We start from the raw sequence: 18,788 nt of genomic DNA on the forward strand, positions 1-18,788 counted from the left end.
ACCCAGAAGTGAAAATGCCACAAAGTAAGAGCACCTCCATCACCTCCCTGAAAGTCAAACCATTCCATTTGCCTGCAAATAACTCAGGGTGAGTCAAATGCTGGATCAGTTTAGAAACTCAGGGCTATCAAGGCTACCCAAGGTGTCCTGGCTGTCACCCCAGATGCTCATTAAACATGCATGACAAACAATTGATTGCTCTCCACACAACTGCACTTACCTCAGGCACCACTTCTCAAAAGGGCAGGGAGGATGTCTAGCTGCCAAGAAGGAAATGAGGACAGCGGGCTGTCTCTCACTACCACAGAAAGAAATCCAAAGGAGTCTTTCCAAAGAACCAACTCAAAAAGACTTGCAAGTGTGTAAGTTCAGCAACACATTAAATAGGAAGAGCTCCTTGGGGTCAGTCCTGCAGACCAACAAGGACTCATAGAATTGATCAAAGAGCCCATTACAGCTGGATCCCAAATACAGGGGGGGCAGGAGAAGGCAGTGATACCTCATGCTCCAAGTGAAAAGCTCAGTGGGACCACTAAGGTTTTAACATTTCTGGCTAATACTTGATTGCTGGGCAGCATGCTTTCTTGTAACTTGCCTTAGTGTGAAGATGTTCTCCTAAAGGCTTTGTTTCTGCAAGGGAACATTGCTACGAGCTACAGGCAGTACCAGCCTTGCATGTCACCAATGACCTTCTCAGAAGAGAATATGAGAGAAGTCATTCCCTGTGACCCAGCTTGCCATGACTCACCCACAAGTAATCCAGCAATAAATGCAGATCCAGGACTAAGCACAAGATTTCTTTCTAAAGCCCACTGGAGAAATATAAATGCAAAGGGAGGGCAGACTGGACAACATCCTTGCAGAGTGGGAGATGGAAGAGAGAAGGGGAGCTGTAATATATCTGCTCTGGCATGTCAGCGTGGGCAGGATGACAGTGCCCCATGGAAGGACAGCTATTTAGACATGCACAGAAGCCATCTGTTTTTCCATATGAACGATGTCCATATGAAGGACAAAATTTCTCCCCTTCCCACCTCTGACTGGGTTTCAATGAAGGTTTGAGAAGGGAGTCCCACCTCTGCAGTGCAGCCAGTGTCAACCACAAAGGAAGACGCTGGCACTGAAGGAGGTTACACAGGGTGCATGGCTGGCAGCTGAGAACATTAAACATGGCCATTAAACTCAAATCCAAACTAAGCAGAGGACATACATCAACAGTTCTCAGCAGCTTCTGCCTTGGGCTGGGTTTGAAGCAGGAGTGGGAGACAGCACCCTACATCATCCAGCCTGTGAGCTGTCCGCTTCCAAACTGAGTTCAATGTTAGGAATTTTTATTAACATTTGAAATTGAAGCTGCATCACTGGAAAGATGCCTACTTCTGAACTGGTTCAACATGTTTAACATTTCAATATAAAATGCTGATCATCTTGCAAGTTATGAGGTTTCCATCCAGTTGAGAATAAAGGCATAACAGAGGAAGAAGTGAAGTGGGGGTGCTCATTTGAGCTGGAACTGCAATAGGAGCTGCAGTGCAAAGTGAGGACAGTAACTTTGAGGGGGAGACCCAGGGAGGTGATGCCTCCAAGAGAGGCAGAGACAGCCAGAGAGGTCAGAGGGACCCAAGGGAGGCTTGGACAAACTAACAAATCCTGGGAAAATGCTGAGGTGAGCTGAGCTCTCACTGAGGGAGGAGGCAAGGAAACATCTTGTACAACTTTCCTACAAAACCAGTGGCCACTAAGGGCATTGGCTTAATGGAAAACAGGCTTTTTCACCCTCTGCTTTTCAAACATGTAAACACTGTTTCTTAAATATGCTTTGACTCTTCCAGAAACTGTCAGGAGCATTTTGGGGAGCTGTGATGAAGAGAGGGAGATGATCCTACTTAAAGCATTTGAAGTAACCGAGGCTAGTTATTGTGTACACAGTGTTATCTAGAACAGGGGCGTTCAGGATGGGTGCTGTACTTTCGGGTTTTTTTTAATCAAGAAAGTCAACATTTAAGGGAGCCATGACTACTGGACTCTTGTTTTCATAACCAAGTTTATGTCACTCTCCAATAATGAAGTAACCAGATATTTTATATGGTTATCTACTCATCAAGCAGCCAGGAAGTCAACAACAGCGAGTGAGAACACATGAACGCCTATGGTGAATAACAGTGTGGAAAGCTGTGGTTTATTCAGCTGCATGACAGATCCAGCCCTTTATGATATGGTTTTCATTTAAAAAGGATTAGCTCTTTTGCCTTGGAATCTGGAAGGCAGCAAAGTACGAGCTTGTGCCACAGGGAGAGAGAGCACATGAGAGTGACATGGCAGGGACAGAAGGCACGTGAGTGACATGGTAGGGACAGAAAGCACATGAGACTGACATGGCAGGGACAGGCAGAACATGAGTGACATAGCAGGCATACCCACTGGGGTTTCACACTCAAACATTTTATCTAAATGCCACTGGCATAAACACCAGACCTTTACATGATTTGACTGAAGCCTAACCAAGGCCACGAAGAACAGGCTGAATCATCTTAGGATCCTCTCCCCAGCAACATCACATGCTCACATTATTGACTCCTTTCTCAGACATTTCACAGACATTTACTCATGGGATTCTCTCTGAGGAGCCCTTGCTGTTTCACAGAGTGGGTGATTCACAGCAGGACAAGCATTGCCTGATGTATTCCAGCACCTTTGGCGAGATGAAGGAATCCAGCTGCAACACAACTGAACATCCACCATTCCAATGGCCTCTCTCCACTGCTTCTGATTTCTAGGATGTGGCCCCTGCATACCAACCTTTTCCTGAAAAAAATTCACAGTTTCTGGTAAGAGCTGGCAGGTTCTGAGGCTGCAGGGGCAGAAAAAAAAGTGTTCCACCAAATACGAAGTCCTACAAAATGCTAAAGTTGATCAATATATGTACAAATAAACTTGGCAGAAATTCAGCATCGAAGAGGTAGCATTACCTCAGGAAAAGACCCTTCCTCCTTCTGATCTCAATACTCCCTCCTTTCCAAGATCCATTTAGCATCTTACACAAATCTTTCCTGTCTCCTTCCTTAAAGCACTTTCCCAACTCCATGCAGGCATCCAACCACATGCTGAGCATTTCTACACCCTCTCAAATGCTTTGATACCTGTCAACAACATACAGCAGATTTCTGACACAACAGCACCAGTAGGAGTCAAGGACTGCTTTAATTCCTTCAATCAATCCCTGCTGAAGAGGTGAACACAGATATATCCAAAAACACTCATTGTACAACATGGATCAGCAACTCTGTACTGGGAATCGCTTGTCTGACACTGGCTATTTGTCATGATCACAGCTGAGCTGTGACCCTAAAGTAAAAATACTTCATCTGAGGATATCTCCATGAAAATGTTTGCATTAAGCTGTATCCTTGCCCTCCAAGAGATTAAATCCACTTCTTGTACATACAAAATTCTTGCTTCAATTTGGTTTCAGAACACAGAGAACTGTTGCAGAAGGAGCACAGTGACTATGAATGAACCAGTGGTGGGCAGAGAAGGACTGCTCATTCCACAGAGGCTGCTGTGCTCCATCTGTAGCTCCTTGTTTTTGGAAAGCACCCTGGGGCACAGCAGAAGAAACAAGCTGAAGGGTAACAAGCTGTTTGCTTTCAGCACTGCCTGAAGTGGGTAAGAATGAGACCTCTGAAAATGTGACATGCATTTCCTCAGAAGACGAAAAGGGAATATAAATTGTAGGGTGGAAAAAGACCAAACCCTGGGATAGCTGGGTGGGATTTCCCACCCACGAGGGAAGAGAGACAAAAGCTCAGTGAACACTGACGGCCCTGTCACTCACAGTGTCAGAAACCCCAGGGGATGCTCTGCGCGCAATCACTTTTCCAAAACTCCTGTGAAACCCCTGAAAGCCTCCAGTCAACTGCATTAAACGACTGAGTGCCAAACCTGAATGCAGAGCTACAACACAAGACACCCTTAAAAGAAAACCAAGGAGAGGGGAGAGATGGTGTGGAATATTTGCCAAATATGTGCAACACAAGTAACCCAGATGTCCCACACTCTGCCCCATCAGGAAGCCACCCACAGCTGAGCGCTGGGGAAGTGGGACAGCCTGGGGGACTCAGGAATGCTGGCTGCCTTCCCCACAGTGGGAGATGAATTCTCCCTTCCTGTAGGTGAGAATGAGGAGATGGCCAACATCAAAAGACAAAAAGGTGAGAAGTGAATGTAATATATAAATTCTACCAGCATCAAGTGCTCTGCAGTCCCCAGACAAGGCAGAGGGTGTATGTTTTATGGTTCTCAGAGCAGCAGGCCCTTTTCACAGAAATATTTTTCATCCTCTTTCTTGGTCCACATTGTCAATCACTGTGGGATTGCAAATGCAGTGCAAGAAGAAATCCATCCTTATGTGATCCTTTTGCACTGATTCACCAACACAACAGGTGACTGCAGCAGACAGTAACAAACCTCTGGGCTCACTTTTGCTTCCAAAAATGAAAAAACCCACCAGAACTAGCTAGCAAAAAAATTGCACAGGAAATGCATGATGCAATTCAAAAATTTTGTTTCCATTAGTGGCACTCCCACACACTGGCTCCCTAAACTCCTGGGATTTTTCATAATGGTTCAGCTGCTAAAATAATTTATAGTACCAGAACCACCTGGCCTTGGCTGTTTGTAAATGATTGTAGAAGTTCAGCAAGTTATCTCAGTTTCACTCATTTTATCAGCAGGGAGAGACTCGATATCAAACAGGAATGTTGCAAATTATGGCTTGGTATCAAAGCAATTTGGAAATGATATGTTCAGACCAATACTGAAGTGAAATTCCTTGGGTAGTGGGTGTGACTGGTTGCCTACAAACCTCAAGGCTAATAAAGTCAAGTTTGCTTTCATATTGTCTAAGGAAGCGACATGAGGAAAGTAAAAAACTACTTGAAAAAACACTCTCGCTTTGAATAACTGGCTTGAACATGTTAATGTGAAGACAAATTACAGAGAAAGAAGAAAGTCTTTTATTTTCATAAGATACTGTTTTAGAGGGTCTCTAGATGGTAAGAGGTGCAGGGTGTGTCTCTTTTATCTGGTGACAGCTTTCTGGAGATGTCTATGAGCTTTTCTCATGTGATTCTGTTCATTGTGCTCAGAGGGGCTCCTGCAATCACACATTTGGCAAACCTGGTAAGGTTACTTGAACACACACCATAAACAGCTCAGAAGGAGCTGCAGGTATGGAGAGCAGTACTTAAAGTATAAAAAGAAAGTATGACTATATTTTCCTAAGCAAACAAGTTGGCTTTTTCTTTGACTGGAGAAAACTCTCAGGATCATATCTGGATTAATACTGGAAATGTGTCAATAACAGAGTAAAATAATGGAGAAAGAGGTAAAAAAATATACCCAGTGGAGATGGCACTTCAAGTGAATAGATGGGAAGTGATGCTTGTACACAAAGGCAGGAAAGCTGACGACAACGTCGTCGTTACAATGCTCCTGTAGGAAAACCCAGTTTGCTGCATTTCTTTAAAGCTACTAAACACAGGCAGTCTGCATTTTTATCAAAACGTGACCACTGCTGACTCATGGTAGCTCATGATGGATATTAGGGAAGAGTTCTGCCTTTGACCAAATCTACCCCACGTTACACAGCAATCCACTTTACTTGAGATGAAAGAGGAAGCAGACAGGAAAAAATTCACCCACTGAAAAGTGCTGGTGGTTATGTCTTCAGGAGGAAGAAAGGAAGCTGTGCTTTTCCTCTGAAGGAAAGATACTTTCCCTAAGTACACAGACTACCTAAACTAAGAAGCAAACTGTTTCTAGGGAGCATTTGTTCATCCTGCAGCCTAGTTTTACTGTGTGCAATTAAAATGAATATTTAAAATCTAGATTAGAAATCTGTCACTTCATTAGCTGTCTCCGGAGTGACGCTGGCAAACAGCAGGGTGGGAGGAAGGGAGCCCAGCGGGGAGCAGGTGGAAGAGCCAGGCAGGATTTGGACTGTCACTGGCAGGTGAGAAACAGCTACCAGAGGGTGAACATGAGAAACTTCTGAGAGGTCAAACTATCCCATATGTGGATAAAATCTGGTGTATTAGATGAGTGTCCCAGTGCACTCTGAAACAGAGAAAGAAGGTACAGTGAAAAATACTCATTTTTAAGGCCCTGAGCTAATTAGAGCCCAGCAGGAAGGAAACTTTTCAAGCTAGTCAGAGCAAACCATCATGATCATATTCCTTTTGCTTTGATTTGTTTTACCTAAGCAAGAGCAAAAGCAGAAAACTGAGAAAACTGTGGGCTATTCTCCTCTTTTTTTTGGAAACTGAGGTTCAAGTAGAGACACAGACAACAAACTCCCTGCTGGGCTGGATCCAGCAATGGAAAGAGGCCTGGCATCCGATGTAGGGAGGATTTTGCAAATGGAAAGGGATCACTGAGAACAAAGCAGGCCTGTTTATTTCATTTCTCCAGTAAACTCTTTTTTGCTGAATTTTATTTCCCAACACAACTGTTGGCCAAGAGGCAGCCAACCCTGTTCCACACCAGCACAGCCTTCCACTGACGTAACAGCTAAAGGGAACCACATTTTTAGTGGCAACAACATTTCCACTGGCGTTGCTGCTGCTGACTTACTACCAAAGGCTTTTCCAAGTGACAGTCTGGGATTTATCACCTTCCCCAGCTCGGGAAGTCATTTTCACCTGGAACCTGTTGAACTCAGCAGGCCAGGCTGACAGCACGGGTTACAGGCTATTGGAACCCAACTGCTAGTGGAAAAGTAAATATTTCATCTAGATCACTGCCCTTGTATAAAAACAAATTATTATTTGGTAAATGGCACTTACAAACCTAATGTTTCCTGCGCTGATGTATATTGGGAGGCTGCCCAATGGGGACTTGTACTGTCCCCGTGTTTTGGGTCACTGGGTGCACCAGGCTGTTGCCAGCAAAGCCAGTGGAGTATGAAATCAGAACCCTTGTGGCAGGAAGCAGATGCAAGATTTGCCAAATCATTACGGCCCAGCTACTTAACACAGCCCTGGCTTACTCAGCAGAGTAAGCCTTCAAAAAGAAAGGCAGAGCTGGCACGGCTACAAAGCTATTGATTAAACGAAAATTGTGTTTCTAAATGGCTGTCCTTCACCTGTTTGGTGCAGTTGTATTATGTTAAGTAAAGCTGTACAAGATGCTCAAGAACAAAGAAATTAGAGGGACTGCAAGGGAATGTTGCTTCCCTAGGGGTTACACAGAGATCCTTCACAAAGCAGAAAGTAAAACCATAGAAACCCTTGCCCAGAACTAATGTTTGCCACAAGAGTGCAGAAAGCAACGGGACATGGACATTCCCATGCCCAGTTCCAACGTTATTACATGCCAGTACTGTAAATAAACTATCAAATTTGGATGGTACAAAGGTGAAACAGATAATCATGATAGAGGGAAGGTACCCTGCCACCGTGCCAGGATTAGCAGGTTCAGTAAATGCACCTGGAAATATCTTGAAGCTTTACATAAAACTAAAAAAACCACACCCAAACCCAGGCCTATTATCCAGAGCACATGATACTACCAAACCTCCCCATTTCTCCTCCCCAATCTTTCTTTTCTCTGTGCGATTTCCATACATAATTTTCTCTTTTTTAGAATTTTTCTCTGTGTGATCCCACTGTCATTGCAAAAACAACCTGCCGAAACAAGGTTAATACCACAGGGATATTCTATTTCTGGGACTCAAATTAACTTGCTCAGGTATCCCATGCTGTCTTACAGTAGGCCAACACACCTTCTGTTTAGTGTTGCTCCACCACCACCTCCTCCCCAGGTCAAACCATCCATGCTGGCAGAAGTCTCCACTGACTTTTTTTTTTTTTTTTAAATATGTTTAAACAAGTCTTTGATCGCTGCTTCCTTTTGATTGACTTACGACATGGTTTTCAGAAAGTTACTATCAAGCTACAAAGGTACATGATAATAATTTGTTCTATCTAAAACAGACTCCTCAGTGTGTTACCAGAAGTGGAAGAAGCATCTCCTGAAATTTTAGGATATTCCTATTCTTTCTCAGGACCAGAACCTGTAATTAAATAACTGCTTTTGGTTAGACACTCTGATGTACAGACACATATGATCAAATAGGCAATGTTCCATTATGTCCTTTGGAGTTGTACAGAGAAGGGCAACTTAACTGTGAAAATGTGCTTGCAATTATCTGTGGAAGAAGAATGAAACCTGGGAGGAGGGGAGCATGAAAAGGGAGCCTGGGAACAGAGAGAGAGAGAGACATTCCTCAACAGATTTACAACACAAATGGCAGAAAATAAAATTAGCAACTCCAGGGTGGGTACGGACCAATGCCAGCATTTTTGGCCAGCCTCAGGGTATGTCTACACAGCAGCCAGTCACTCCCACTATTCCTGAGACTGCAATATACTGGAACAGCTACGTCCTCCTGTTAATTTAAAGTGGGGATTCTGGCGCCAGGAGAATAGAGCTGGGGCAGGCACTGCCTGAATCCAATTCTGCGGCTACTCAGGAAGTCCTGGTGCAGCAAAGTCATTAATACCTGAGCTTGCTAGAATAAAGCTTGCACGGGATTGCCTCTGGCTCCAGTGCACCTTGGGATCCAAGTGACCTTGATTTTCCACCACTCCAAATGCAGAGATGTGAGTTCTGACACACAGCATGGTCAGAAGGGCCACACAGGGTTTATGGAGGCACAGAGGGAACCACAGCTCCCCAACACAAGGCAGAATCTACACTCAAAATGCCAGCAGTGCTACTGGAGAGGTTTATCCAGCCACTGGGCAGATCCTGTCAGCCACAGGCTACATCCCTGAGCCACCCCTAACTGGATATTACCCTATCCAGTAATATCCAAGAGTTCTCTCTTACAGTAAAACATTAATTCACAGGAGTGAATAAGATGCCTGTGGGCATGTGTTAAAGAAAAGTCTTTAACTACATGCTGAAATCCTACCCTGTGAATAGAAGTTTGGCCTCATTTGCAGTACAGAGGGAACAGAGTTATAACTGAAGTTGTTTGGATAAAGTTGCCTGAAATTGAGACTTTGGTGCTTCTACATGTTTGATTCTACAACTTAAGTAATGTTGGTTTTCATACCTTTTGGGAGGTAAGAAGTAACCTGGGGACACACTGGTGTATTTCTGCAATAGCAACAAAGAAAAATGTTCCACAGAAATTCAGGTCAGGCAGAACCTGCCTGATAAATGTGGAACTAACTCAGAGAAACACAGAAAAGAAAAAGAAGCTCCAGTGAGAGCTTTTTTTAAAAAAAAGGGTTAAAGTCAGCCAGGACAGAAACTACACTCAGCTGCCTCCACTGGTAAAGCCCTGAGTTCAAGGGTTAGACTCTTCTGAGCTGCTCTAAAAAAGTCAGAGGGTTGTTGGCATTTTTCTTTTAAAACAGCTTCTCAGATCCCACATCCTGCACCTAAATGTTATAACCCCAGGATAAAAGGAGAGAATTTTTAGCAGAGGTCCCTCCATTTCTCCATGGTTTCCAGAACCACTGCCGTTGCCCCACCGCCATGAATTTGGCTGTTTGGAATCATGGGACAGGCTGTTCCAGAAAAAGAAACAGGTTTCTATCAGCACAGTGTGCACTCTGCAGCATTACCTGTGTGCAAGATCTGTCACATTTACTGGGGTGATCCTCAGCTTCCACATGGAACTTTTCATTTTTAAAATGTATTATGACCAATTCTTTATAAACTGTGGGGCAGGGGAGAAGTGGGACAATTTCCTGCTTGGTTCTCAGGAATTAAACTTCAATAGCTGCACAACAGTGACTGGGCTTTGCTGGTGTAAGTTGTTACAGGACATCATTCTGCACCTTTGGGATCCGCTCAGGGACATTCCTCCTCAGCCTACAATATTTTCACATTCTGGTACATCTGCATTAATCTCTCTGCTGGGTGCTGAACTACACAGATCAGGGAGGCCAAGTTTATCCACAAGTCCATCAGCACAAATATCAGGCCACAAAGGGCATATCCAGAGTGCTTTTCCCTTACCTGCAACACCACGAGGCTTGAGACATAGTACAAAGGCCATACTTCATCATGCAGCAAATAAGTATGGACCCTGAAGTAATTTTAACCAAGCTACAGCTACTAATATCTAACATCTAAAGCAAATAATCACACTGGAGAGAAACCTGCTGGTTCCAAACCCTTCTCTTGTCTGATTCCAAGCCCTGAGCTGTTTGATTTGTGCATTACAGGCTTTTTACCTTTGGACTTGTTTTTGTCCTCATCTGTTTCAGCTTCAAGTTTGAGGCCATGCGTTTTCAGGCTGCTGGCAAGAGCCAGCTCCTCGCTCATTGTCAGTTGATTTTAATTCCCTTTCCTAAGGGCATCTGCCCCATTGTGGCTCCCAGCCACACCGCCTCAGGCTATTCTCTCCCCATCCAGGCAGTGCCAGGTTCTGTTGGCTCATGAATGGGAATCTCCCCTCCTCACCCAAGCCTGCCCCTGTCCCACAACAGGAAAACTAAGGCTGTTGAAAAAAACAGGAATGGCAACAAAGCTGGCATTGTTGTCCTGAAAAACCACTGGCTGCAGCCCCCCTGCTTCGTTCGGGATAATGGATATACAGATGAATCTCAACTTTTGTTTCAAAAACTTATTTGACTTTTTTCTTTGGAAAAGGACTTGAAAATGGTAACAAAGTCACTGCTGTAGGCGAAGAGAACTAGGAGGGGGGGAATTGGCACTATTTTTCTTCAAGTCGGTTGTTCAGGGTGGTCTTCAGGGTGTGAATCTCAGATCAGACTCACACCAGTGGAGTTCATGGAGGAGGAGGGAAGCACCAGTCAGGATCCTGGTGACAAAAGTAGGGCATTTTTAAGCTTTTATGGATGGACTTGCCCTGAAAATCTGAGGAAAGATGAGAGTAAGAAATGCTCAGTGTTCATATTATGTTTATGATATGAAGACCTCAGACTGGTACATTTTAAGACTTCAGTGACCACTGCGATCCCTGGGTCTTCCCTTCTGTGTAGGTCAGGACTCCACCCAGCAAATCCTGGATAAAATCCAACAAACTGTGGTTACACTCAAGTGTGCTGTTTCCAAAGACATCCACTATTGACCCAGCTGACTGAAGGAACAAGACTTGCTCAGGGTCCTGTCTTGTCTGGGAAAAAGTTTATGATTTGCAGCCTCAATACACATTCACTCGGCTCCCTGCCTGTAACCTTTTTGTAATAGCAAGATTCTTCTCCTGGATCCGGTGCAGAAAAAACTGTGTCTAAATACAGATGGATGCTCCCTCTGTGTCCACGGACCAAAATTATCAGTACAGACTTGAAGATTTAAATACAAAAATCACATCACTCACCCCATCATCAAGCAAAAACTCCACAGGTTAAACCTGAAGATGAACTTTCATCCTTCAACTTTCATAGGACCTATTTCATCCTAATGGACCTATTTAATGGTGTATCTGTGTTTTCACAGTGCAGCTGTCCGGAATGGTGTTTTTTGCAGTCAGTCCAAATGACATTAGTGGCAGATTAGGAATCTGACACATCAATTAGTAATCCATTCACTTTTTCCAAAGTCCACATCAGAAACTATCTGTGAATGCCAAACTGGGCTTGTGATCTCCACAGACATTTGTTAGTCTTAAGGAAAGAATAATAAATCTCAGCTTTTCTACACTCATAAGGAAATAAGACTTCAATAAAGCTCAAAATTATGGCTCTCCAAAATTTGTATTTTTGCCAATATGGATGTAAGTTTTGATTGGATTTTGTTTTAAATTAAGAAACTTGCACCTAAGTTTTCCTTGGTTTTCATTTTTAAAGCCCATCAGCTATTCTTTGTGTTCATGTCTGCAATGGGTTTCCTTACATTTCACTCAAAACCTCTGAGTTTGTAAGTAAAGTCTGCAAAGAATTCTTCTATTTGCACAAGACATGCTGAAACAGGATTGCTCAGAGCATCTTACTGCAGTTCAACACCAGAAGGCCTGACACCTTGTAAGGTCAATGAAAAGATTCCTGCTGGCCTCCAGAAAGGCACCATTCAACTGGCCAGAGGTTGAGATGAGCAGCCAGGCCACTGGTGGGTGACCGCACAGTGGGATGATTGTAATACTCAGGCTGGGGGGAGACAGAAATGGCATTTCCCACCCCCCCCACCCCCCACCCCGTTTTGATTTGGCAACACTGGGGGTTGATTATGCTGCTGGAGGCAAGGCAGAGGGGGAAAAAGGGTTTGCCCCAATGTGTGACAAAGAATTGCAACTCCTTGTGAAACAGGATAACCTGGAACATGTCCCCAAACACCTGTGGCAGCAGAATCCTCCCAACAGCTTCTACAACCTTCAGCTGGAGCCTTCCTGGCTCCTGTGCCCTCCAAGAACAGCATTACCCAGATACCTTGGGTCCCTAAGCTGGCCCTTACAGACCCCTTCAGTTCTCCTGAAATAGTTTACCAAGATGAAGGCAAAGAAAGAAAACCGGCAGAGGAAAGACATTATGGTGTTACCAGCAAAACTGCCCTCAGAAAAGGAAATGGAGTTCGCAATTTTCTGCACAGATGGGGAGCTGTATCCAAGGGCATTACATCCCCTATTTATGATGGGGATTTTTTTTTGCAAAGCATTATTAGAAAGAAGCTTGTCAGCTCTGCTGAGAAACTTGGCAAACACCAGGGCAGACCAGTTTCACTCTTTCACACAGCTGGATTTTTTGCAGCTCAAGTATTTTTCCCTCTTGCTCTTGGCCCATCCAAAGATGAGTGCTGAATTTTCCTTAGCATTACCCACAGGTTTAGTTTGTTATTAAATTTAGGCTCAGTTTAACATCTTGGCATGTAATTTAAATAAAACCAAAGCCAAGTGTCCTTTTCTGCTGCAACCACCCTCAGTTTGGCTCAGCTGCCTTTGGTGTCACTGGAGGGTGAACAGGAGATTCATTTTTGGTAGGTAACCTAAATACCCTCCCATGCAACTTCGAAATACATTACCATAAAGCAATTATTTGTCATGGAATGAGATTGGCCAGAACCTCAACATGCTCCATTGGCTCTGACTTAGCTGTGAAATACTTCTTACTGTAGGAAAGGAAGATACACCAGACACATGAGCTGTAGGAAGAGTGCAGACAAAACTCAGGCACAACTTCTTACTACAGGAACAAAGATGGGATTTCCTTCTGAGGCTGAAGAAAGGAGTGCTTGAAAATCCCACAGGCACAGTCCTGCCCCCTGTATAACTTTGTTCCTGGTCTAATTCTGTACCTTCCACAGTCTGTGACACTCAACCAAAGTGATGTCAATGGATAGGGGAAAAAGCTCATAAAGATTATGAGTAAGTGCTTGTGACACTGGGTCCGGAGAGCAGGGAATGTGGAGCTGACCTTTGGTTAACTCATTATCTGCACTAAGAGGATGCAGCTGACTCTTCCAGTCAATTTTGTTTTCTTCTGCCCACAGGATATTTATAGGCAGCTTTAATAGCCTCCAAAGTCACCTGCAGAAAGTACCCAGTAATCTCCTTGTGCAAATTTCTGTCTGACTAGGACTTATCACATTCTTTCCTGCTTTTTCCAGTGTGTTCAAAGGGTGTTACTTAGGTGTGATTGAGCTGATAAATCAAGTTATAGGATTTCTTTCTGTTGATCAAGTAATTCTGCTTAAGGGCATTTCCAAAATACTGATGTTTACCCTTTCAGTCACAGCAGATTACTTCACATGCAGAGATGAAACCACTACCAAACTATTTAACTATTAAAGTCCTTGACACAGACACCTGAACTTCAGAGAAAACTTGGCAAGTTTAAAGATTTTGAAGCAGATGTTAGCTTTGTGGACCTATTCTACACGGTAAAGAAAAGCAGAATTTGTCTCTATTACTGTCCCTCATTTAAGAGAATGAAGCCTCTTTGTGCTACTCAGAATCAGAACAGAGAGCTGAAAACAGGGGAAGATCGATGTCTGCTAAAATGGGTATTTACATAAGCCTCCTGAAAATTAAGTTATGTATCAATGTGCTGCACTTATGAAATCGTAACAAACACGCCACACTAGTAATTGCACTTGTCTGGCCTTAAAGGAAAGTATCCTACAGTGGCATAAGTAAAGAAGGAAACTGAAGGACAAGTTCTTACTTGTGCCCAAGTTCATGCGCAATTGTGAAAGCCAGATTGAGACCGTTGTCTTCAGCAAGAACACACTTTCTCTTGGCACTGCAGACACCTCCTAGGTAAGCAATTCCTGCAACAAAACCACAGAGAATGTTCCCATCAAAACCAGTGAAACAGCTCATTCATTCAAAACATACAGCAGTAACACCCAAAGTGATGAAAAATGCAACCAGAATGAAAAATATTAGAGCAGTTTCCATACAAAATCATCTGAGTAGTTTCTTCATCATCCTAGTGGAGAATCAGTCCAGAGTTTTGTCAGACAGGAAATAAGTAAAACACACTCACCTTCACTGCTTTCATTGGAAAATGTATTTCACTGTCTCAAAAATACATTTCACTGACCCAAAAATTCATCTAAACTTGTCTACTAATACCCTCTACTACAGCATTAGAAGATGCAGTGAAGGCGCCTGAACAAGCATTTAAATGGACTTCTCCTGATTTTCAGACTAAAGTCAGGGAGAAGAAATAAAACAATAAAGCAGAGACTGAAAAAAATCTTACATTTTCCCTTATTTTAATGCTTAAAAGAAAGTGAGAGCATCAGAGCCAGGAGAGCTGGCAAAGTGCTGATGGTGAGTCACAAAGCCAATGTAGGTGGCACAAGTCTCCTATGACTGAGTGGAATTTAGGATTTGATCCATGCACAGTATTCTCCTGTTTGTGTGGGCACCACGAACGGTTTGATGCTGAGGCCAAAAAGGAATTCAAAAGTTACAGCATGAAGCCTCTGCTATGGAAAAACAATAGTCCTCATCTGCCCTTCCTGCAGCCAGACTGTCCCCTGCTGAAAGTGCCACCGCACTTGGGAATGCTGTGATGGCATCACAGGCCAGCTCAGGATATCACAGTGTACATACCTACTTGTATTTGTATTTACCAGCACTAAGGAAAGCATTTCCTCACTGCAGTACCATTTCCATGGAGGGATAGCTGCAGGAGCTGCCTCTAAGGAGCAGACCATGACCATGCAATGGAGTCATGATACCTGTTTTTCTTTTTTTTCCTCTCAGAGTTGACAAAGCTGTATTTATCAAGGTGCAAATGTAAAACTTTAGACCTGGAAGAAGTCCAGCTCTGTTTTTATGAGTTTTGACAACAATAAGGATGTGGATATTTGTTGCTAGCCAGGGGTGTTCTGGATGGAATGAAGGGATGGGCAACAGCATTTTACTTCAGCACCTGCAGCAAAGTGTGAAGGCAGAAGTCAGGCACTAGCACTTGCTTACTTTAAAAATGCTGACCATGAAAGGGCAGATTCATACCACACACACACACACGCACACACAAAAAAAAAAAAAAGAGATAAAGATTTAAAATCAGTGGCCATAAAAGGCTGGATTTCAGCACTTTTCTTGGACTGACTTGCATTTTACATGCAGAATAGTCCAAAGGATGTCAAAGAATTGCTCAGGAAGTAACAACCTTCTTTGAGAAAGATTTTTGAGATTGCAAACTCAGTCCACACCTGATGGCCCAATGAACGTGCCTCTTTTTGGTTAAACAGAAGCAAAAATCGAGTATTTGGGTCAGCTGAAAGACACTTCTATGGAATAGGGAGAGATATTTTGGTTCCCTTTCAGCAGTTTTCAGGCAGCAATGACCAGAGCAGGATTTTTACCACAAGTGTTTTATTCCTACTACTAAACCTGATTATTCCACCTCTATCTTCCATTAACCTGTGCCAATATCCCTCTCAGTTGTATCTGACACACGAGGTTTTAACTGAGGAGCAACAGTTACATTTCAGGCTCAAGGGTCAATCAGGCAAGTCAGTTTTGCTTGAAATTATTCATGCCAAATTCCTTTTGAGAGATTTCATAAAATGAGGCTGGGTCTACGTTTACCATCATGGAGATGGAAGGGGGCAACATTCCCATTTTTGGGAGGTGTGGCGCAGCAAAACAGTCTAGAATTCTGCCAATATATTAAAATATGTCAAATACCAATTAAAATGTCAGGTACATTATCCCAAATAATAATTCTTCTGAAGTCTTTGTTTAGTGGCTCTAATCCTCACTGAACCTGGCAATGTATATCCACATCATTATTTGGCTTTTGCTCTGTGCTAAAACCCTCATCATTCAAAAGTGGAAAACTAATGATTAAGGACTTGTACATCCACCAGTGGTCAAAGAAGTAGTGACTGTGGCTCAGTTACAGACTCTTAGTCATCTATTTTTATTAGCTATTTTCAGTGCTTAATGTGAATCCTGTGTGGCCTTTTTATAATATCTGCAAAGATCAATCAAAAAAAATGTAGCCATTTAAAATTAGTTTATTATTACAGAAATGGACTGGGCAGAGAAACTCATAATCCTGGAAGAGCAGAAACCTTTGGAGTACATGGAATGAACTCAGTAAGAAGTCCAGCTCATGAACTGCTGAGTGCTTATTAATAAGAGTCATTCTGGAGCAGCAAGCCAGTTATAACAAATTGGTATCACATTTTAAGCCTGAAAAAGCTTGCCTTAAAAATGTTTTTGAAACACTTATTTTCTAGTGAACTATTTCCCAAGATTCTAATTTTCTTTTGGACCAATACATTTTAGCATTAATTCCTTTCATCAGAATATCAACAACAAATAAATTATTGATCTGCAAACATTCTCCAGTTCTTTAGTAAATATATCTGAACCATTAACATAAATGCAACTTTTTTGTAACCCAGTACAATGATCCACATAACTGATAGGCGGAGAAAAATACACCTTTAACCAACAACAATAGTAGCACAATGCATTAACATGATTTATTTCTTCATTGGGATGAATGGAAACTGTTGTTTGCCTCTTAAACTTCCAGATTTTTATCTAAGCCTTTCAAGTCTGCAGAACTAGAATAAAAACTTCATGAACTCAGACAGGTTTGTGAAAATCCTGGCGTGAGTGGCTCTACCAGGCTGGGAAGAATATAAGAGGAAATGCTTTTATTTGGTAATTTTGCTTCTGGCCCTGTCTGTGAGACAGGTGTGTGTGTGTGTGTGAAAATGAAAAATAGGGAAGGAAGCTGAACTGGAATTTTTGTTTGTTTATTTTTTAAAAAAACCCCACACTTCTCATGTACCTCTGCAAATATACAGACAGTGGCTTTCTTTAGGGGAAAAACTCCTTATCTGTCAGATACACTGTCAGCAATTACCACAAATCTATTTTTAATATACAAAAAAGGTCAAGCAGGAGTATCAGTGGAAGAGGGAAAGGAGAGCCAATTACTATTTTTACTATTACCAAGCACGAGGGTTTTTTCCTTTCTCTCCTGAGAAATTACATAATTACAGCCCATAACTTCTGTGCTTGGGCTTGGACACGCAGAGCTATCTGCACTTCTACGGCAAACCCTGGGACACAGGCAACTGTGTAAACTCACATTTATCCAAAAACTTGTCATACATAAACAGTTTGCAGCTGTTTGCCTTCCTGCCAGCTAATGAGCCCTCCACCAGCAGTATCTCCAAGGGGAATGATCCCATCTATCCCACCAGCCCGGCGAGGCATGAGGATATTACACACTTGCCACATGGATGGCCAAAGTTGGGAGAAGACAAGTCCTGGTGCGTGGGTTCCCTTTTTGTCCTACTCCAAACACCTGGGGCTTCCTCCTGACGGGCTCTGGAGCATTCACTCAGCAAGTGGTTTGTCCAGGTACTCCAGCTTTCAACTCTTTAATGTCTTGTTTTCATTGCACTCCTAATACTTTAATCTCTTCTTTTGCCAACCACCTCTGGATACAGAACTTTTACTTGATTAAAACTTGGCTTGCTCTCCTCCTGCTCAATGTATTTGCTGTTGGGAAGGGAGCCAAACTCCAAGTCCTGAAGTCTGCTTGGCACAGACAGAGACTCCCTGCATATCCACATGCTCAGAGCAAACCTCCCATTCCCCATCATTACTAGTTTGGTGTTGAGCTGATGTTTTTCTCATTCTCCCACGTTTTTCGATTTGTGCAGCTCACACATTGCCATCAATTACATTCCTCTAGCCTCTCTTAACATCCTACACAAGTAAAATCAGGAAACCCTGAAGTGATTCATGCTCTGCCTTTCCATTCAATGGCTATGATATGTTTGACAGAGATGCCCTGCCTGTATTTACACATCAAGTCAGTCACCAAGGGAATCTTTCAGTGCTTGTGATACTTAAAATGAAAAATACTTTTCCCTTTCTATAAAGCCTACATAGAAAAGGTTCCAAAACTTAAGAAACATTAAAGAAGAAGAAACCCACTAAACTGCCTCCAAGATAGGTACTAACACTGTTCTACAGCTGAATAAACAGAGGTCTCAAGAGTCAGTGGTATCCAGGTGAAAAAGAACTGTATCCATGGAAGGGCCCTCTGCAGCATGTACAACACAGACAGGCTAAGGCTGTCACCACTGAGCCTCCAGGTCCAAGTTTGGTTTATAGGGATCATCCAGAAAAGCGAACAGGGTGAGCTGTTCCTTCATTTTATGAGAATGTCCTAAATCAAAGCCGGGCATGCAATTTTAGTGGCACAGATTAATTTGGCTTAATGCTAGATAGTCATCCAAGATGCCAATTTCTGTTAATCTTGCAGTAACAACATGGTTTCCATTAGAGTTTAATATTCATGTATGGAAACTGTTTTCCT

General features: G+C 42.9%; 1 protein-coding gene across 1 annotated transcript in view; it reads right to left on the reverse strand.

Moving 5' to 3' along the window:
- The window catches only part of ADAMTS17 (ADAM metallopeptidase with thrombospondin type 1 motif 17), a gene marked incomplete at both ends in the record, with an annotated part of 152,857 nt that overhangs the window by 78,986 nt on the left and 55,083 nt on the right, over positions 1-18,788 (reverse strand). Inside the window, one exon of the mRNA XM_082291026.1 lies at positions 14,139-14,244. Within this exon, the coding sequence (XP_082147152.1) occupies positions 14,139-14,244 (106 nt within the window). The remainder of the gene's footprint in view (positions 1-14,138; positions 14,245-18,788) is intronic.

Source organism: Coloeus monedula, assembly GCF_965178545.1.
Source record: "Coloeus monedula genome assembly, chromosome: 14".
NCBI lineage: Eukaryota > Metazoa > Chordata > Aves > Passeriformes > Corvidae > Coloeus > Coloeus monedula.